This window comes from Nicotiana attenuata, unplaced genomic scaffold (assembly GCF_001879085.1).
Source record: "Nicotiana attenuata strain UT unplaced genomic scaffold, NIATTr2, whole genome shotgun sequence".
In the NCBI taxonomy this organism is placed as follows: domain Eukaryota; kingdom Viridiplantae; phylum Streptophyta; class Magnoliopsida; order Solanales; family Solanaceae; genus Nicotiana; species Nicotiana attenuata.
The window spans coordinates 350,898-373,051 of record NW_017670976.1 but is presented as its reverse complement, the minus strand read 5'-3'; the positions used below and the strand labels follow the sequence as shown (position 1 = coordinate 373,051).

At 34.9% G+C, this 22,154-nt stretch overlaps 3 protein-coding genes and 1 long non-coding RNA gene across 6 annotated transcripts; 2 read left to right on the top strand and 2 right to left on the bottom strand.

Annotated features, from left to right (window-relative positions):
• Window positions 1-186: 186 nt before the first annotated feature.
• Window positions 187-3,827, top strand: LOC109244979 (putative pentatricopeptide repeat-containing protein At5g08310, mitochondrial). Of its 2 annotated transcripts, none has more exons than XM_019412156.1 (2): window positions 187-3,199; window positions 3,285-3,827. In XM_019412156.1, the coding sequence occupies exon 1, from the start codon at window positions 379-381 to the stop codon at window positions 2,938-2,940; it is 2,562 nt and encodes an 853-aa protein (XP_019267701.1). In that variant the 5' UTR covers window positions 187-378; the 3' UTR covers window positions 2,941-3,199; window positions 3,285-3,827. The 2 variants fall into 2 exon arrangements, with proteins under 2 accessions (XP_019267701.1, XP_019267700.1); XM_019412155.1 differs by having other exon boundaries at window positions 3,275-3,827.
• A 1,368-nt stretch (window positions 3,828-5,195) lies between these two features.
• LOC109244978 (pentatricopeptide repeat-containing protein At5g08305) lies at window positions 5,196-7,654 on the bottom strand. The gene is made up of 2 exons (XM_019412154.1): window positions 5,769-7,654; window positions 5,196-5,642 (listed from the first exon to the last, which is right to left on the bottom strand). Exon 1 carries the CDS (start codon window positions 7,623-7,625, stop codon window positions 6,012-6,014), a length of 1,614 nt encoding a protein of 537 aa, XP_019267699.1. The 5' UTR covers window positions 7,626-7,654; the 3' UTR covers window positions 5,196-5,642; window positions 5,769-6,011.
• A 1,940-nt stretch (window positions 7,655-9,594) lies between these two features.
• On the bottom strand, window positions 9,595-15,010 carry LOC109244977. 2 transcript variants are annotated; one of them, XR_002070763.1, is made up of 3 exons: window positions 14,699-15,010; window positions 14,476-14,539; window positions 9,595-9,956 (listed from the first exon to the last, which is right to left on the bottom strand). It is a non-coding gene; the product is annotated as an uncharacterized LOC109244977 (long non-coding RNA). The 2 variants fall into 2 exon arrangements; XR_002070764.1 differs by lacking the exon at window positions 14,476-14,539.
• Window positions 9,947-13,781, top strand: LOC109244976 (disease resistance protein RPP13-like). The gene is made up of 2 exons (XM_019412153.1): window positions 9,947-12,536; window positions 13,275-13,781. The coding sequence occupies exons 1-2, from the start codon at window positions 9,963-9,965 to the stop codon at window positions 13,284-13,286; spliced, it is 2,586 nt and encodes an 861-aa protein (XP_019267698.1). The 5' UTR covers window positions 9,947-9,962; the 3' UTR covers window positions 13,287-13,781.
• Window positions 15,011-22,154: the final 7,144 nt, after the last annotated feature.

Genomic DNA, 22,154 nt, shown 5'->3' with positions numbered 1-22,154 from the left:
GGATTTCTATTCCATGAAGAATAACACGGTTTTATACTAAGAAATAATTTAATCTTAATGGGAATGCTTTTACGGTCACAAAAATATTATGGCTTGTGAAGCTTTTACCCTTTGTATTTAAAGATTACAAAATTCAAAATTCTTTTTTTTTTTTTTTGGGGTTAAACTCTGCGCAAGGTCAAAGTGCTTATTACAGTGTTTTTGTGTTAGAATATGCGAACTTAAACTTCCAGAAAGAAAAAAAAGAACTGAGTGTTCAATTCATAAAGCTAACAATTTCACCCCTCACACTTCCTTGTTCTTAAGAATTTAGACAATGGAGTAATACTCCCAATTACACACCCTAAATGCTCTCCCCGCTCTTCACAAAACTACTCAATGGCTGTTTTCTGTAGAATCAAAAGATCCCATTTTCTTTTCTCTAAGTCACTCAAACAACTCCGTAACCTATATATTCAGAATAACAACACTCAAATTCAAAACCCTTTTACAAAACTCAATCTTTCTCCATTTTCTTCAACACCCACTTGTCCAAAACCTCAAAATTTTCTCCCTCCACTTTCTGTAGAAGATTCAAGAATCGTTGATAAACTTGTACACATTTTCACTAAGCGCCTTGATACATCAAAAAGCCAAGAGCTTGATGAGTTGGGTCCAAAGATTACAACATTAATTGTTGAATTTGTTCTTAAAAGGCTCAAAAGTTGGAGAATAGCTCAATTGTTTTATAATTGGGCTAAGAATCAAAGTGATTTTAGTCATAATTGTCATACATATAATTTAATGGTTGAGTGTCTATCAGGTGCTCGACAAATTGACTCTATGAGAATGTTGGTTAATGATGTGATTAAATTTCAGTGTTATTTTACTCCACGTGCTTTGGGTTTCTTTATTAGGTGTTTAGGTAATCAAGGATTGGTTAAAGAGGCTAATGAATTGTTTGATCATATGCAAAAATCGGGTCTTTGTGTTCCGAATAGTTTTAGTTATAACTGCTTGTTAGATGCTATATCTAAGGCTGATGATGTTGGTTTAATTGAGCTGAGATTGAAGGAGATGAATAGCTATGGGTGGCAGCTTGATAAGTATGCCCTGACACCTACTTTGCGGTGTTACTGCAATGCGGGGATGTTTGAAAACGCGTTGGTTGTTTTTAATGAGATGCGTGAGAAAGGATTGGTCGATGCACATGTTTTGTCGATCTTGTTGGTTTCCTTTAGCAAGTGGGGTAAGGTGGATAAGGCGTTTGAGTTGGTTGAGAGGATAGAAGATCTTAACATTAGCTTAAATGAGAAGACATGTTTTGTTTTGATTCATGGTTTTGTGAGGGAAGGCAGAACAGATAAAGCATTGCAACTGTTGGATAAAATGAGGAAGATGGGCTTTGTGCTGGACATTTCTGTTTATGGTGTGTTAATAGAAGAGTTGTCTAGGAATAGTGAGACTGAGAAAGCTATGCAGCTGTACGAGGAAATGAATGATTCAGGTGTCCGTCCTGATATTAAAATACTGACCGAGCTTATATCTTGTGTGCGTGATGAAAGAGACATGATCCAAATAGTTGAGGAGAGGTATGAGAGTCTTGACCTGAAAGATAGGATATCGTTGTATAATGCTGTCCTGAAAGGACTTATCAACAATGGTTCAACTGATAAAGCACATCATCTACTTTGTGCATCATCGGGTCTTGAATCTGGTGGTGATTTTAATAAGGACAATCCTTTTTTCATGAAGGAACTTGTGTGTCCTGATACCATTTCTTTTGAAATAGTTATTGATGGTTTGTGCCGGGCGGATAGGTTGGAAATGGCTCTCAGCCTGTTTAGAGATATGGACCATATTGGTTGTAAACGCAGTGTGCTACTTTACAATAATTTAATTGATTATTTGAGCAGATCTGGTAGACTTGATGAATGCTATGAGCTTTTGAATGAGATGAAACAGTCAGTATTTCAGCCAACACATTACACATACAACTCAATTTTTGGATGCTTATGTAGGCAAGGGGATGATGCGGGCGCCCTTGCTATGGTGAGGGAGATGCGCGTGCATGGGCATCAACCTTGGATAAAATATTACACGTTGCTCATGCAGAAACTCTGCAAAGATGGGCAAGCAGTCAAAGCTTCTAACTTTCTTGCTGACATGGTTCAAGAAGGATTTCTCCCTGATGTAGTTGGTTATTCGGCAGTCATAGATGGTCTCATTAAGATTAAACAGTTGGATAAAGCATTGTATCTTTTCAGAGAGATCAGTGCTCGGGGTTACTGCCCCGATGTGGTTGCTTATAACATAATGATAAATGGGCTATGTAAGGCCAAAAGAGTACTTGAAGCCCAGGGTCTTGTTGATGAAATGATGGATAAGGGGCTTATTCCATCAATTGTTACCTACAACTCACTGATTGATGGGTGGTGCAAAAATGGTGATATAGATCGGGCAATTTTAAATCTCACTAGGATGACCGAAAAAGAACGGGAGCCCAATGTCATCACTTACACCACTCTAATAGATGGGTTATGCAATGCTGGCAAACCAAATGATGCTATGAGGCTTTTGGTCGAAATGGAGTCAAAGGGTTGCCCTCCAAGTAGAGTAACTTTTATGGCTCTCATTAGTGGTTTGTGCAAGTGTGAAAAGCCAGATATTGCGCTAATTTATCTGCAGGAAATGGAGAGGAAGGAGATGAAACCTGATCCATATGTCTACATAGCGCTAACAAAAGCTTTTATAAACAATTCGAATCCTAATGAAGCTTTTAACGTACTAGAAATGGTGGTCCATGATGAGTCTCTTCAAGATTTAAATGGTAAGGATCTTTCTACTCTTAAAGAGGCAATACTTTCCCTGTTAGCAGATCCAAGGACTTCCTCAAATGTGAAAAACCTGTTGGAGGAGGGTCATTTTACAGCAGTTTGTAGTATCTCTGAAATCAGATGACATGATTGGATTGTTAGATCTCTTGACCTCATCTGCTTGCATCCGTAGTTACTTTGGAATAAGAAAGTAAAACGAGGGAATGGAAAGCAGTATTGTGCTCTATGCTTGTCGGTTTTGGTGTACTAGTGAGTTCTATTCCACACTATTGCACCGTCAATGAAAAGTTCTACGCCTTATATTGATCCCAACAGGAGCATTTTCCATTTTCTAAAGAAACGGTTTTACACCTTATGTTTGATATCATGGCAAACACACAGAGGTATATGTTTCTTGTAAGCTTTCTGCTCTTTGTCTAAACAACTCTTTATCTTGTGACCTCATTTTGTTTTATTAGATGTTTCAAGATTGATAAGATCTGTTCGAAAACTGGAGGTACTCATGAGTGTTGAGGAGAATCCGATGTGTGAACTCTATTATGTAGCAAAGAAGCTTGTGGCTGTATCTTGGGTCCACCCAAGTGCACAAGGTAGGGGGAAATGTTTTCCAAGGAACATATTTTCAAATAAAGAGAACAGAAAGGTTCATATCGTAAGCTGTAAGGTTTGTTCCAAGTTAACAGCTATTGATGAAGACGCCTAGTGTTGTTAGCCAGATGTTATTGTCTAAGCTCTGTTCCTTTTATGAGTTTGAATTTGAAGGGTTAACAGATGCAGGATGGGATACACAATATGATCAATAGGTGCACTCTATCGTATAGACGCGATTGGACATGGAGAGAGATCATTGAATTCTGGTGAGTCTCATTCAGAGGATGTCGCTACATAAGCCTAAGAGGATTGATAGTTTGACAGTGAAAAATTCTGAAATAATACTCAAATATGTATTCAGTGGTATAGTAGTCTAGGACCATTATGATTTTTTTGAATGTCAAAAATACATTATTGTTATAAGCTCATTTCGTAACTTGTACATAATTGACATGAAACAAATTATTTCTCTTATACCCTCCTACGTGTGTAACCCAATTTTATTAGACTCACATGTGGAATGAAGTTTTTTTTTTTTTTTTAATTTTAATTTGGTTGGATGAACGCGAATTAGATAGCAAAGAGAGCAAGGTAAACAAGTTGAGCATGGATCTGAAGAAAATTGTATGGCTCAGTGAGTAATATTGAGTAAAAAGAAGCTCAAAGTAAGAGCTAGTAGTTACCATCTACAATTAAGCAAGGAATTGAAAGAAACTTCCATAAGAATGAACTTGCCACAATTTGGCTCTAATACTATGGAAGCAGAAGTAGAACATCCAAGTTAAAACATTAAGCAAGAGATTAGAGTAGCTGAAGACCATTATATACACCTTTTGAAACAGCTATAGAGTAGTTTCACTTTTGATGTCAAAATAGATGTTTTTAAATTCTTTATTCATTTGACTATAAAGTCCTTTTGTCCATAAGGTATACCATTGCGTACTCTCTCTAGCTGTTGTCACTCTTACTTTACCAAACTAGGCCTCGTGCCGTGAACTTGGCACCCTCTTTACAAGCTAGACTAGTACATACATGCGAAATAAATAAATAAAAAATGTAGTTTGGTACACAAAACATCCCGCATTCACGCAGGATTCGAGGAAGGGCTGCATTCCAAAGGGTGTGATGTAGACATCCTATCCTAATGCAAGCATTAGTGGCTGCTTTCACATCTCAAACCCGTGACCCACGGAGACAACTTTGAGATTTAGCGTTATTTACTCCCTGTTGTATTGTTGAAATGTTCTCTTTGCAACATCATTATTGCAACCCTTACCTGCCCTACCTGGTTTACAACTACTTCAAGTTTCTCCAAAGGTTAGAAACCGATATAGTGATCACCTCCAATCTGAATGTGACTGTAAAGGTTTGTTTTTTGGGGATTTGGACAAGGCCACAGGAAACGGGGCTATTCACAGCTTTTTGTGATTTGTGTGTTCAAAACATTGAGTTTACATAAGAGGACAAAGGACACAGATATAATATTAACTCGTCCAATAAAATGTAGTACACACTTTTGGAGAATGATTAATCAAAACAACAATGCTACAATTTCTTCTTACAGCAATAAAACAAATAAGACACCTTCATCAACTCTAGTATGAGTTCTCCTCTCAAACTGTGTATAGTCAAACCTCCCTATACAGCCTCGTTTGTTCTAAATTTTTTTGGTTGTTACAACGAAGTACTGTTATATAGAACATATATTGTAACATAACATGAAAATTGGTTCCAAAAGAAACTTAGCTTTTATAGTGAATGGTTGTTATATAGCGATGTTGTTATAGAGAAGCCTGGCTGTAGTTATGTATTATACTTACTACATCAGAATCGGATAGTGTGTCATTGGAAGTGGTAACAGTATAAATATATCATTTCAGCCAAATGGTAATCTCACATTTGCAAGAAGTGGAAAAAGTTCTGCTTTCTAATTGAGCTTATATAACCATGCATCCCCTAACCTATCAGTTATATTAAGACAATGGCCTCTGTTCCATCGAATTGTGCATGAGCTTCCTTCTAGTTGGAGATTTCTACAAGTAACTCTATCCCAATTTCTGTGACTGCAACAATCATTTTCAATGAAGATGACGTCCATCAATAGCTCCGCCAATATCAAAGGTATGTATCTATCAAGGGAGCTACATTGTATTTCATCAAGCTATTTTGGCAATGCAAGTTTGACATATGCTGTGAATCTTGGTTTTCAAACTGTAAACTTATTTCAGTCAAAACCTGCAAAAGGAGATTATAACAAAGGTCGAGATCACATTGTTAATTAAAATTATACAAGTATGCTTCCTTATTTTAAATTGTGCAAATTTCTTCGCTTCGGAGTTACTTCTAGTAAAATGCACTTACAAGGTAGGAGTTTAACGCGCTCCAAGACATGCTCAGACGCAGTGAGGAAGATTGGCCACAATCTGAGTAGTACTATGTCGCCTACCACCTATAGGTGGTCGTCCACCTTATAGCTGCCCATAAAGGAACTGCACGATCTTGATCCTATAGTGACATATCACTCTGACTGGCAAGTGTTATCCATCATTTGCCATTCATCTGTAGTGCACTGCAGCCATCTCCAATACTGATTCTTGATTGATATCACATAAACAATTGTTCTTGCTCTTCACAATCATTATCTAGCTTCATTTGCCACAAAACAAAATCTAGAATCATGTAGATTTGATCCGATTCAGGGTGTGCTTTATCATGAGCTATGAATCTGTGAAGAGATCCAAAGATCTCCACAACACTGAAACCAGGAATTTTCTTCACTCCCCGGGTATCCATGGCTTCTCTCATCGCTTTAGCTTGACCCCAGCGCTTTTTAAGCGCATACACATTTGATAGCCCAACATATCTACCATCATGAAATGGCTCCAATTCAATAAGCTTTTTCCCTACTTTTTCTGCAAGATCTAACTTTCCATGGTTGATGCAGCCATTAAGTAACGCACCTAACATGGAAGCAGTTGGTTCCATAGGCATTTTACACAGAAACTGGTAAGCTTCTGTTAAACGACCTGCACGTGCTAATACATCCATCATGCAGGCATAATGCTCACACTTTGCTTTCATGCCATCTTTACTGAGAGAATCAAAGAAACACCAAGCTTCCTTTACTAGTCCGCCATGAGCACAAGCACATAAAAGACACAGGTATGTAATCTCATCTGGTCTAACTTTTAAAACCTGCATTTCCTTGTACAACTCGAGAGACTCAGTAACCAGCCCGTGTGTTGCCAAACCTCCAATCATGGAATTCCAAATCAAGACATCAGTTTTTCTCCCTAAAGCTTCACGAAACACAACCAATGCCTCCTCTACTGCACCACACTTAGCATACATATCAACGAGCGACGTCCTCAACACTAAAGTCATAGGCAACCTATTCTCAACCACGTACCCGTGCATCGCCCTCCCTTGCTCAAGCGCACCCAAGTGAGCACAAGCACCCAATACACTCACCATGGTCACCTCATTCGCTTTCGGCCCTTGCAATCTCATTTTCTCAAACACCGCCAACGCCTCAGAGTATTCCCCATCCTTAACATACCCATCAATCAACGAGCTCCACGACACAACGTCTCTCTCTATCATCGAATCAAACACCTCCCTCATCGAAACAACATCCCCACATTTCCCATATCCATCCAACAATGAATTCCATGAAACCAAATTCTTCACAGGCATCTCATCAAACACCTTCCTCGCGCTCAATACATCAGCACAAGAACCATACATATGAATCAAAGAATTCGAAATATACAAGTCATCATCAAACCCAGTTTTCAAAACGCAACAATGAACATTCCTACCAATTCTAACATCAGACAACTTAGCCAATGACTTAACAACAAAAGGGTATGTAAAGTGGTCAGGGACAACCTCATTTTGCAACATTTCAACAAATAAAGACAAAGATTTACATGGGTTTTTGCTGTTAGAATAACCCCTTATTAGAGTATTATAATCAAAGAGTGTTGGGTTTTCAGTTTGTAGGAAAATGTTATGAGCATAGCCTATGTTTGAGGAATCAGATAGTGCTGTGAAATTAAGGATTCTTGAATAAAATTGGGTTTCTTTGTAAATTCCACAAGTTATTAACAAGGCGTGGAGTTTCTTGAACTCTGAAATCGATTTGCATTTTGCCAGAAAGGTTACGAATTTTTGTGTTACAGTGGCGGGATTTGAAGACACTGCAGCATTCAACATCACTCACTTGGGGACTGTACAAGATTTTGCGCGACTGACTACTTCAACAGAAGTGCTATATTAGAAAAAGTGCATAAGTTAAATTTTATTTAATAAAAATATTTTTTTAAATATGGGATATTTTGACTCCATACCTAATAATAGTGTTATATAAAATAAAATGAAGGCATTATACATGTTTCAATTCAGAAAAAATTAAGATAGATATATATATATATATATATATATATATATATATATATGTATCATACTTGTTTTTTTCGCTAATACATTATGTAAACCTGAGATATTCAAATTCACACCAAAAATTAAATGAATTTATGATCGTAGTTATTACAGCAAGGTGAAGATAACACCAATATCTTAGGTTTAATTAGCTAAAAAATTAAAGCATTAAAGATCTTTATCGAACTGTTTAATTAGCTCAATTTTTTTTAACATGCGGTTTTATTTTATTTTGATAATGATGATATGAGTTGAGCTAAATGAAAGGAATAAGAATTTATATCGATGACCTTAACTTGTCTAGGAGTGAGACGTAGTTGTTATTGTTAATGACGTAATTACGTATTCAAGACTTGTGGAAGATCCAACGCCTATTATGGAAATGTTTCTAAATCTAGCTAATTTTGGTTTTGTCACGAGCGCAAAAGACCAATATTAAAAAATAAAGTCCCTGCAAGTAAAGTATAGTATAATTGATGTAGCAATCCTACAATGATTAGAAATAGCTATCAATTAATTTATTCTTGGCAGATGAGAGCAATTAAAATCCAATAATTTGTTCTATATAACGTCCTAAAAAGCAAATACATAAAGCGATCTAAACTTTTGAACTGAGATTAAAGAGATTTACAAAAGGAAGAAAATGAAATGATCAAGAACAGACTGGGTTTGCATCACAAGAGTAACTCCGAATAGTACTGGACTTAATTGACTTTGTGGAAGATATAGAAATATGATAAAAGCTGTCTAAATTAGTAATGTGAATATAGGTATGAAATACATTATAAAGATGCAACGTGATCTTGCAAATTACTGAGTGATGATGTACAGGGTGGATTTACATTGGGTGAAGCGGTATCACGTGATACCGCTTCGTTGGAAATAATATTGGACCGGTCACCCCTATGTAATATACTACCCTAGCTTGAAAATAAACATATCTTGCTAAGTTCATCTTTACTTATTTGTGATAAAAATAGCTTTTCTTTAAAGCCTTTTTTTTCCTAAAACTTTCTTTCTTTATTGATCATTAAAATGATAATCACATCAATGCATTTAAATTGCTTTTTGTTTATACAATGATTTGATTATGTGTTCATTTATTTAAACGTGATATTGCTTAGGCCTTAGGAAAAATAGTGCGCACCGAACCAAAGATTAACTTAAGTAATGATCAAGAAGAAAACATAGACTTTTATTAATTGAGATTTTATGTGAAGAGAGAAAAGTCTATAACAGTATCAGTTGGTTTAGAAACTTGTGAAAGTCTACAACTTCTCTACTCACACGAGTAGTTATGTATCACAACAAGAGTTAACCTGAATACTAGAGTTATTGACTTTGTGGAATTTCATCTCCTTTTAGGGTTGACTATTACAGAAATATATATATATGATAAAAGCTGTCTTTGGCTAGCTAAAATAGGGCTCAACTTGAAAACCGTTATACTGTCTTTGTCGAAATAAAGCTGTCTTTGTCTCTGCCTTTAGAAAATAGGAACTTAATTTGAATTTCTCTTGCACATACAGTTTACTTTCGTTGAGAAAGAATCAACTTTTATCAAGTAAAGAGTTGTTAATATTATATATGATCGAAGGTATACTTTACTAAATGTACGAAATACACTAAAAAATGCAAAAATTGTGTGATCTTGCAAAATATAGAGTGATGCACCGCACCAAATATTAACTTAAGAATGATCTAGAAGTAAACATAGACTTTTATTAAATTAAATTTTGCGTAGAGAGAGAAAATTAGTCTATATCGATATAAATTGATGTAGAAACTTGTAACAATTTTGATTGGTTAGAACAAGAACATACTTCTACTCAATAATAAAGGTCACCGCGTACTTGTTCTTGCCTGGATTATGCAACCAAACTTACAATAAACAGCTTCAGTTTAGTCAACTTGACCTTTTCCTTCTTTTTGTTTGTTCATTTTTTCTCTTTACTGCTTCACGTCTATATATCTCCTTCTCCAGCTTCCTTCAAATATCTTCAATATTCAACAATACAATATCAATTGAAAACCAGCTTAATTTATTCCAATATCTTCTATACAGCCCTCTTTTTCCAGCTCTGATTAAAGAGAAAACCAAGACACCTGAAGATGGTGGATGCCATTGTATCATTTGCTGTTCAAAAACTGGGCGATTTCCTCATACAAGAAGTTGCCCTGTTCAGAAGTCTGAGAGAGGATGTGCAGTGGCTGAGAAATGAGCTGCTCTTCATGCAATCTTTCCTCAGAGATGCAGAACAAAAGCAAGTTGAAGATAAAAGAGTTCAACAATGGGTATTTGAAATCAACTCTATTGCTAATGACGCTGTCGCTATACTGGAGACTTACATCTCCGTGGCAGAAGAATCCGATGACCATGGATTTGCTAGTCGTCTTAAGACTTGCGCTTGCATATGTAGGAAGGAGACCAAATTCTACAACATCAGCAAGGAGATCCAATCCCTCAAGCAGCGGGTCATAGATATCTCTCGCAAACGGGAGACGTATGGTATTAGAGACATCAACAATGCAGGAGAAGGGCCAAGTAATCAGTCCGCCATGGTTAGAACATTGAGGAGAACTACCTCCTATATAGATGACGATCATATTTTTGTTGGCTTTAGGGATGTTGTAGAAAGCTTGCTAGCTGAACTTCTCAAAGCAGAGCCTCGCCGAAGCGTCATCTCCATTTATGGTATGGGTGGTTTAGGCAAGACTACTCTTGCAAGAAACCTCTACAACTCTCCTACTGTAGTCTCTAGCTTCCAAACACGCACTTGGATATGTGTTTCTCAAGAGTACAACACCAAGGATCTCCTTAGGAATGTCATAAAATCCATCCAAGGTCGCACAAAGGAAAGTCTGGATTTGTTGGAAAAAATGACAGAGACGGATCTAGAAATTCACCTTCAGGACCTATTGGAAGAACGCAAATACCTTGTGGTGGTTGATGATGTATGGCAGAGAGAGGCATGGGAAAGTTTGAAAAGAGCCTTCCCAAATAGCAAGAAAGGAAGCAGGGTGATTATTACTACACGCAAAGAGGATGTTGCTAAAAGAGCAGATAACAGAGGTTTTGTACATAAACTTCGTTTCCTTAGCAAAAAAGAGAGTTGGAAGCTCTTTTGCAGGAAATTACTTGATGTTCAGGCAATGGTCCCAGCAATGGAAGAGTTAGCTAAAGATATGGTGATCAAGTGTGGAGGCTTACCTCTTGCAATTGTTGTATTAAGCGGGCTACTTTCTCATAAAAGGGGGCGAGAAGAATGGCAAAAGGTGAAGGACCACCTTTGGCAGCATATGAAAGATGACTCTATTGAAATCTCCTATATACTCTCATTGAGCTACAACGATTTGTCAACTTCACTCAAGCAGTGTTTTCTTTACTTTGGTATTTTTCCAGAAGATAGTATGGTCGGTGTTGAAAAGATAATGTGGTTGTGGATGGCCGAAGGATTCATACCAAGAGGAGAAGAAAGAATGGAGGATGTTGCTGAATGCTTCCTAAATGAGCTTATAAGACGAAGCTTGATTCAAGTCGTCGATACATTTTGGGAAAAAGTTATTAAATGCAAGATCCATGATCTAGTTCGGGATCTTGCCGTGCAAAAGGCATTGGAGGTGAACTTTTTTGACATTTATGATCGAAGAAAGCACTCCATATCCTCCTTATCTCTCAGACATGTCATTCATGGTCAAGCACAAAGGTATCTCTCACTTGATTTCTCCAACTTGAAATTAAGGTCAATTATGTTTCTAGATCGAGATTTTGGTAAGCTGGATCTTTTAAAGTTCCGTAATGTGTTCCAACATTTATATGTGTTGAACTTGGATCTGACAATTTGTCATGGCACTAAACTGCCTGATGCCATAGGAAGTTTGTACCACCTCAAGTTCTTAAGCTTGATAGGTCCCGATCAGATTAATCTCCCCTCCTCCATTAGCAATCTCAAGAATTTACAGACACTCATCAATCTCTTTGATGATGGAAGTGGTTCAAAAGCCTACGGCTCACTACCTCCTGAGACATCTAACCTAATTAAGCTGAGACATTTAATTGCTTTCTATTCACAACCTCTGCAACTTAGCAAACTCACTAGTCTTCAAGTTCTTAAATACATTTGTTGTGATCAGTGGAAGGATTTTGACCCTGTTGGTTTAGTCAATCTTGGAGAATTAGACATGCGTAATATTAAGAAATCTTACTCCTTAAATAACATTAGCAGTTTGAAAAACCTTAGCACTCTCATATTGGGTTGTGCAAGTGGTGAATCATTCCCAGCCCTTGAATATCTTACTTCTTGTCAAAACCTCCGCGAATTGTGGTTAGATGGAAGAATAGAAAAGCTGTCTCAATTCCCAAGTTCCATCACAATGGTGGTCCTTTTGTATTCGAAACTCATAGAAGATCCGATGCCTATGCTGGGAATGTTGCCAAACCTAAGGAATCTCGATATAGTAGAAGCTTATGAAGGAAAAGAAATAACTTGCAAAGGTAACAGCTTCAGTCAACTGGAGTTCCTCCGTCTTGATAGTCTATGGAACCTAGAAAGATGGCATTTAGCCACAAATGCTATGCCTCTGATTAAAGGCTTTGGTATCCATGATTGTCCAAAGCTGAAGGAGATTCCCAAGAGAATGAAAGAAGTTGCTTTCCTGGATAGGTTGAAGCCAATTCCTGTTGAGGTATATTTTATTTACAAATTAATTCTTATCTATAATGACCATTACATTTAATGAATAAAACTGATCCAACAAGATGTTTTGTTTGACATTTTTATAAACATTTAACTTGTATACCCATGACAATTTAAAGAATTTTCATATTATCAACTTCCTAAAATATCAAGTATAAGTAATTGTTTATAAATAAATTAATTATGACTGAGACTGTGTTTGGTATGACAAAAGTCATTTTCCCAGAAAATATTTTTCGGTGGCTGGTTGGTGAATGCAAAATATTTTTTGTATATATTAAAAATTAATAATAATATTATCAAATTGAAAATTGTTCTACTGAAATTTTTATGTGCTAATTAAGATTAATGAAAATGTCTGAGTAGTTGGAGCAACCAATATGAAGGTAAAATTTAAGATAGTTTTACAGAGAAAGTCATTTTCTCCATTTTGTTGGAAAGTGTTCTGATAGGCAAACACTAGAAAATGACTCCTAGTGAAAAACGTTTCATGAAAAAGCGGCCCGAGTTTTATTGGAAACCTTTTTTTTTTGGTAATCAGTTTTATTGGCAAACTATTATTTGGTTGACACTTGCTACTCTCATGAAGATTATAATTAGTCATTTTAGGTAATTCATAATTTTTTGTGTATTTTCCCCACTTGTGGGAGTATACTTGGTTTGTTGTTGTTGTTGTTGTTATAATTTTTTTGTATTTTCTTGAATACTAATTATGAATGTTAAATAGTTTTGGATTTAGGCGAAACAGGAGAAGCAGCTGTTAAGGAAAAATAAAAAGGCAGATGCGGACTTGATACAACGGTTATAAAAAAGGAAGGTAAAAAAAAAAAGGAAGACGCGGAATTTCTGCCAAGCACTTTGAGACATTCGCAGTTGGATTTTAGAAGTACTAATCATAGTTGTCTACCACTTTACAGAGTATTTCAGCGATGTCAGTTAGAGCTTTTTTTTGATTTCTTACTCAATGTCCGGTACCCGCATTGGGGCTCCACTAAATTTGGATTCACGCCGAGATGTCCCATAGTGAGGGTAAAGCACTCTCTAACAAAGGCGACTCCATACCGAGGGCTCAAACCCGAGACCTCTGGTTAAGGATGAAGGAGTAGTTACCACTACACCACAACCCTTGTTAGTTTGTCAATTAGAGCTTATCTCAACTTCTCTGTTTAGTTTCTTTTGAGTGTTTGAATATGGTTTGAAGACAATTGTTTTTGGGATTGTACCCGAAAAACTATTTTCTATTGTTTTAATTGTTCAACTATTATCTTGCTTATTTACATTTAAGGCAAGGCTTTCTGTAATATATTCAACATCTGTATATTCTGGAGTTAGAGAACATCTATTTTTCCAACATATTTGAACTCTCATCCTCAGTTGACGGACTCAAAAGCCTACAAGTCACAAACATGCTTGATCCAGATACAGCTCAAGCAGATTAGCTTGATTAATTTGATTAACTTAAGAAATTAATATAGCTGCTCGATATGGAGAAACTCTGCAAGTCGGCAAACTCACAAATTGACAAACTCCTAAATACATTCGTTATAATCAGAGGAAAAATGTTAATGGTGTTGGTTTGGTCAATCCTCAAGAACTAGTTGTGGAAGTATTTGGAAATCTTACTCCTTAAATACCATTAGCAATTTTCAGTTAGCACTCTTATGCTATGTTGTAAATTTTGGTGAATATTTCCAATCCCTGAATCACTTTCTTCTTGTCAATACCAAACTAGTAAAAGGAAAAGCTCTACACCTAAGCTAAAAAAAACCAGCCTAGTTGGATGGAAAATATCACCCTCCTACAAAAGGGGAAACATTTCTGCATTTCTGAACATAACATTTAGATCATAAGTTCACATTTAGGGTTACAACCAATCAACTTCATTTTTTTAATTAATTCAAGTAATAGAAAAGCACAATGCACATTACCTAAAGTATTGGCTAACACAAGGTTCCCTCAATTATGCTTTTCATAGTTGTTCTCAACCAATTCCTTAGAAAACAAAAATTAACATATTTAGAGACAACATAAAAAGTACTATTAGTGATCCCAATTTTTAACAGCTAAGAAATTGATTAGAATTTATTACTAGAACAGTTTGACTTTGTGAATAGTAATAGAGGCACCCAATTTCAGAGACAAAGGGAGTACCTTTTTTTGAAGAATTAGGAGAAAGATCAGCTGAAGAAGAGCAGTAAATGTCTTGGAACCTTCCTTTCATTTTTTCAAATGGAAAAATAAACAGTTTAGACTTTATTCTTTTTCAAATTCGGAAGGTTATTGAGTTCATCGGAGGATGACGGCGGAGGAGGGTGGCGTTGAACGAAGCGGAGGGAGTTCTTCAGCTTCTGCTTCAGAGATGGAGAAACTATCGTTATGTCGGCTTACATTATGTTCGTAGAGAAATGCAAAAACGACGGTAAGTTGGGGAGGAAATTTTATGTAGCTATACATGGAATTTTTTCTTTCTGTTCTGAAATTGCAAAATCTTTTCATAATGTATGACTATTAATTGTAACAAACACCATTATTTATTGTAATTTAAAGTTAATTAACGATAATACTTTCATTGTATAATTAATTTTTAAAGTAGCTTAATTTTAAAAAAATATCTGTTTGTTTACTGATGCAGAAAACTTAAATTTATATAATAATGAGGACGAAAATATCAGAATGTTCCAACAAATTTATTAGATGGACCCATGTACAAACGTAGTTGTCACTTTCGGGTCGTTTGGTATTATGCATTATAGAAAATAATATATTTATTAGTTTTTGGTATTACTAATTCTTAATTTGGTACACTTTTTCAACCTATTTATTACTAATGCAAATATTAGTTATACAACATATTTGGTATTATTCCATGTATAACTAATGCATGTATTAGCATGGTTAAAACAAAATTGTCCTTAAAGTCTCTTAAAACTAAAGAATATAGAGGGCATTTTGTAAACATCTAATTTTCTTAAAAATTATGCTATGCATTTTAATTTTTAATACACCACGCCAAATAGTGGATAAGAAATAATCTCTACATAATTAGTACTTGCATTACTAATCCATATAATTATTTAGCATTATTCTTATACGCCCTACCACTGTGCCCTGAATAAGAACCGTTCATTCTCAATATTGGAAACGTAATATTTTTCCACAAACCACATGGTCATGTCTCGGATTTCTTAGCTTTAATCACAAAAATGGACCCTTTGGAACACGCTATTTATATACGTGTGTCACACATTTCTTACCATAATATGCATTTCTCCATTCACTTTTGTTACTTTTTCAGTATACTAAAAATATATTTTTACTTATTTATTTTAGCAAATCAAAAAGATAAACTTTTTTTCTTGTTCTACCCTTGTCATTAATTACTCAGTCCCAAATTATTTCTCAATATTTTTTGAAATGCTATCACTATTATAGGTAACTAGTATAGTACTCGCGCGATGCGCGGAAAATACGAAGAAAAAAATATAATAAATTATTAACTTATATACGTGTGTCACACATTTCTTACCATAATATGCATTTCTCCATTCACTTTTGTTACTTTTTCAGTATACTAAAAATATATTTTTACTTGTTTATTTTAGCAAATCAGAAAGATAAACTTTTTTTCTTGTTCTACCCTTGTCATTAATTACTCAGTCCCAAATTATTTCTCAATATTTTTTGAAATGCTATCACTATTATAGGTAACTAGTATAGTACTCGCGCGATGCGCGGAAAATACGGAGAAAAAAATATAATAAATTATTAACTTACTTGCTTAACAGAGTGAGTAAACTTTATGTGAAGACAAAGTTCTGGTATTTTCTACAAACTTCAATTGTGGTATTTTCTACAAACTTCTTTGGAAAGTGTTTTGTACATCTACCATTACGCATGCAAGGAGAGGATTTTCTAGCAGAACCGCATGGGCCATGCATCATAAAATTCTTCACGGCCTTATAATAATACGGATCGACCGATTCATCTGGTATTTCTGCTGAAATTATTTGATCTATATCTCCAACATTTGGATATTTATTATGAAGAAAGAGCAATGTGTGTGCATGAGGCAACCCCCGCTTTTGGAATTCTATAGTATATATCACTGCAAAAAATAATAATTTGCGATTGGGGTAAGTGGTTGTAATTTATATGTAAGACAAAATATTTTATTAAATTAGATTATAAATCTGATAAGAATTTATTAAAAAAGATTAAATATATACCTGATTTAACTGATCCAAAAATTTGTTTCTCTTTCAAATCCTTTATTAAACGATCCAATTTGATTTTGAACACCCTAGATAAAATGTCTGGGCGATCTTCTGGTTGCAAGGCCTTGCTCTTTACAAATCTAATTATTTCAGGCCACTTTGGGTTGCAAGTAAATGTGATGAAGAGATTTGGATATCCAGCCCACTTGCACATTGCCATAGCATCTTGATAATTTTGGATCATGTATCTTGCACCTCCTGTGAAGCTGGATGAAAGAATTACCCTTTTACCTTGAGAAGAAGGATTTATCTCTCTATGTAAAACTGCATCTTCTAATCCTTTATACATATGAGCTCGCAATTGTTTTTGATGAGTTCTGATATACTTCAACCGAGACGATTCAACCATTGTAAATCCATCGACCAAAAATTGTTGAAATAATCTTCTTGAGTTCACAATTGTTGGTACTTCGCCTTTCCTTTCTTGAATTTTATATGCGAAATATTCACGCATCCTAACAAAATGACTTCCTCCAGTTGATTCGTCATTTCCATTTAAAGGAATGTCTTCCCTATAACCATCTTCACCGAATGGAAACAATAAAGGATACTGAAGACCTAAATAGGCAGCATTCAACTCATTTATCCTTTGTAGATGTCCAGATTGGGTTTCAACTATGATGTCTCGGTCACATCTAGATACATCAAAATCTCCAACTACCAAAGCAGCAACCTCTGAAATTGATGGTAAGTTGTATCTTCTTTCATCATAGTTCCGTTTTCCTATCAATCTGAGTCTAAAATTGGAGTGAGTATCTTCATGAAATTTGTCTCTCACCATTCTAAATGACTTTGTCAAAACATTTTGCTCATCAAGCATTTGTTTCAGATCTTGAACAATTTCAGCATGAAGTTGGTTTATTCTATCACCACGACTGCATAAAAAAAGGTTTTATAAAATTGATCTAAGTTTTGTTTTTGTTAGATTATTCATGCATATATAAATTTTGAATAATTAAATACTAACCCCAGTGCATGAATTCTATTCTGAACTTCGTTTTCTGTGTCGTATATATATAATTGTGCAAACTTGGGAGTGGATCCTTCGGGAGGCAATAAACTACTGATTTGATGATAGTTTTGTCCAGATAATTTGAATGTTCTTGGCCCCTTTGTTTGGTTGACAGAAGCATCAACTTTTCCTCCCATTGAGGTAAATGAAAACATTGAGTTATAACTTCTAATATTATCTCTGAAATGGTTACTTTTTGGACCTAGATAAAAGTATTTGTTGGTGAATAAAAATTTATTCATATATTTGAAGATACTATTGAAGTATGGTAAAAGAAGATTTTTTTGTTACCTGATCCGAATAATAATTGTTTTAAAATTGTGGGAGGTTCTTTTGGCTTTGGTAAGAGTATTTTTCCATGATTACAACACAAAGAGAACTCTGGTTTTTTAGCTTTGCGATTCTTGTTGATTCTTTCTTTGTACCAGAAGTAAGCACCACAATGTTCACATTCATATGTAGGATCACCTATATCCCAGAACTCTATGAATAAAATAAGCAAATGTAAGATTAATGTGAAGGTGTTATATTATGGTTAGCCTACTTATTGTATAGACATATAGAAATAATAAATATGCATACCTTCATTGTTAATAATTGCATATCCAACATCAGGCTCTAAATAGTATTAAAATCATATTAAGTTAGCCATATAAATTGAAAAGGCGGACATGAATGAATCATTGTTTGTGTTAAGATAGACATACCTTCATACTCGTCTTCATCTTCAGTTGCATCATTATTTTCTGCGATTGATTTTACGTATTATTACGTTAAGTATTTAATCAAACTACCATTATTTTGAATATTAGTATAAATGTAGTTTATTTGTGTAATTTAATAGATAAAAATTCGATTGATTAAAAACATACCTGGTACATCACCATCAATATTGACATCCTCAAGTTCTAATAATAAATTATAATAAAATGCCATTAGTATAAATAAACGATTCATGTTATATTAATAAATTTATTTATAATACGAACCTGGCAGTAGGGGTAGCTCATTTAAATCTGGTAGAAGATAATTTGTCTGCACATTTGAATTTGACAAACCAAATTGCAAATGTTCTTGTCGAGGTAAATTTGGATATCGTGCATGAGATTGAGACGATGAAGCGTGTGCACAACTCTCTAAAGGTGTATAATGTAATCGTGTGAAATGTTGACGATTGGTTATGTCTGTTAAAGGTTGTGGTGCCTTTTATTTTCCAAATGCATCCCCTGTGATAGTAACATGACAAATAAAGTATGCAAACCATAAAAGATACAAATCAGCTTAAAAAAATTGGAATAAAATATCAGCAATATGACGTTACACCAACAATTCCTAATACAACCATTCTTGACACTCATAAGGGACTGTAAATTTGGAGTAAATGAATGCCTAAAATATATAATTGAATAACTTTGATTTTATAAACATATATACTAATTTTGTAGCTAAACCTTTGTGTCCACAAGTACATATCAAGAAATTTAATTAAATGTCGTTGTAGTTGCACGCTTTATTTTCTCAATCATGTCATAAACTAATGTCCATATTATCTTGAATTCCTGATACTCTGGTAAAATATACATTATAAGACAGTATTGATTTGATGTGTTCTAGTAATTTTACTTTTGACCAAACCATAAAAGCAACTTGTATCCTAGGTTAGCATACCTATTTTTATTCAAAATATTTATAGTTTTCATATTTAGAGGATTAATCTTTTATAAACAGCGTTTACGTCCCAAACAATAATGACAAAAGGATTATTAGTTTGTTAAAAAGATGAAGAACCTTGTCATGTTACAAAGCGTAGTTGCTGCAAAGTACAAATCAAAATAGGAGAAAGAAACTTAATGATTTAATCTGAAATTTTGGGTAGAATAAGCAGGTATGTACAAACACAAAAAAACTATAAGCACAAACCACTAATAATACAAACGCAGAAGTTAAATAATTCAAAATGATTAAAAGCCAAAAAAAGTTGAAGAATGGTGAGTTTAAATAAGCTGGACCCATTAATAAACAACAAAATTATTTTTTTTGACTTTGCTGGACACAATCATCAGTTCAATAGGAAGACACGAAGGCATCTAATTTAGTGATCACTATCAGAAAGTAAATGTGCAAAATGATTCACGATATTAGCCTGTAGAAGTAGAACATGAATTTTCTATCCTATCAGTCCGTAAAGCTGGAAAATGTAAGAGCAAAGATCAGACATCATTGGCAGACCTAAGTAATTAACTTATAGATTGTGCTGTAAAAGCTATAAAGTATAGGTATTGCATCAATACCACGAAAGAGATACAGTTCACTCAACTGGTATGCCTTTTTGACAAAGCAAAAAGAAATGCAATATCATTCACAAAACTTATACATAAAACTAACATCTCATGGATATTAAAGTGTGAAGAATACGTAAATGCAAATTCTTAAACCACTCATAACACATCAGTTCTAAAATAATCCTACTACGTGGTAACAATCGGCAACTTTTGTAACTTAGAGAATAACTAAGAGGAATTGCCCTTGCTTTCACTGAACAATGGAGGAAAATTACAAATTTATATCTCTCTTAGGTGAGAATTATTGTATTGAAAATGGTAAGAATATTGGCAAAAGAATAAAGTAATGAGATCTCCAAAATAATAGTGGCTCGCCTAAAAGTTTTTATGGTGAAATATGAGTATTGCGTAAGTATGTTTATGTAAACTATTAAACTTTGTTCGTTTNGTTTATTTGTGTAATTTAATAGATAAAAATTCGATTGATTAAAAACATACCTGGTACATCACCATCAATATTGACATCCTCAAGTTCTAATAATAAATTATAATAAAATGCCATTAGTATAAATAAACGATTCATGTTATATTAATAAATTTATTTATAATACGAACCTGGCAGTAGGGGTAGCTCATTTAAATCTGGTAGAAGATAATTTGTCTGCACATTTGAATTTAACAAACCAAATTGCAAATGTTCTTGTCGAGGTAAATTTGGATATCGTGCCTGAGATTGAGACGATGAAGCGTGTGCACAACTCTCTAAAGGTGTATAATGTAATCGTGTGAAATATTGACGATTGGTTATGTCTGTTAAAGGTTGTGGTGCCTTTTGTTTTCCAAATGCATCCCCTGTGATAGTAACAGGACAAATAAAGTATGCAAACCATAAAAGATAGAGATCGGCTTAAAAAAAATTGGAATAAAATATATGTCACGACCCAGATCCCAAACCCGGCCGTGATGGCGCCTCTCGTGAAATCAAGGCCAGCCAGACCAATACAGAACACCTCTTTTAAGCAGTTATTTACCATTAAGAAATTATGAAGCATGATTTACTAACAATAAATTTGCGGGAACATAGATAATAATAGTAGAACCATCCCGACACAGCCCAAACCGGGGTGTCACAAGTCATGAGCATCTATCAGAAAGTAAATCCACTATAAAGACTATTATATACAAAACCGGAATATCGAACAAAGAAAAGGAAAATGGTGCTGCGAACGCTGGCAGTCACCTCTTTGACTCATATAACCCTGCCTCTGATCAGTCAAAACCCGCTACCGGGTGAATAGATACCTGCATCTGCACACGAGGTGCAGGGAGTAAAGTGAGTACTCCAACACAGTAAGTAATAAGAGTAAATAAAGACTGAGCAGTAGGAAACAAAGAATCCACATTCACGTTAGGCTCAATAAACATAACAGGCGTTCAAATCATAATACGAGTCAACCTTTCCTTTTAAAATCCAACTTTTAGTAAAAATCATTTTGAAATACCTTCCAGCAGTTTCGATAGGGGTTCAATACTATTTAAAAGAATAATAGCGATTTAAAGCCATAATCGGCCCCTCGGGCAAAACAATCTTCATAAACACTTCATAACCGGAGAATCTTGGTGGAAATAACCAAATGCCAAATCAGTGATTACTTTCTAAACATCTCATAAACCCCAGTTAAAATAAAGGTTGTTCTGAAAACATTTGTTCAACTTTCCGACGGAGGCTCAGTATAAAGAAGAGTGAAAACAGTCGATAAATCAACATATTCGATAGAAACTCACAAAAGAAAGGGGGTGAAATCAACAAGTTCATAAACAGGCCTCTCAGGCAAACATCACTTATATGCATGTATATAGCTACCACCCCTCGGGCTAGCCTCTCTGCCACTCGTGACTCAAATCTTACCAATCAGTGCTCGCGCTCAGCACTCACGCTCAATAGGTACTATATAGTAACCGTTGCGGCGTGCATCCTGATCCATATATACATAATAACCGCTGGGGCGTGCAGCCCGATCCATATATCGCTGCGGCGT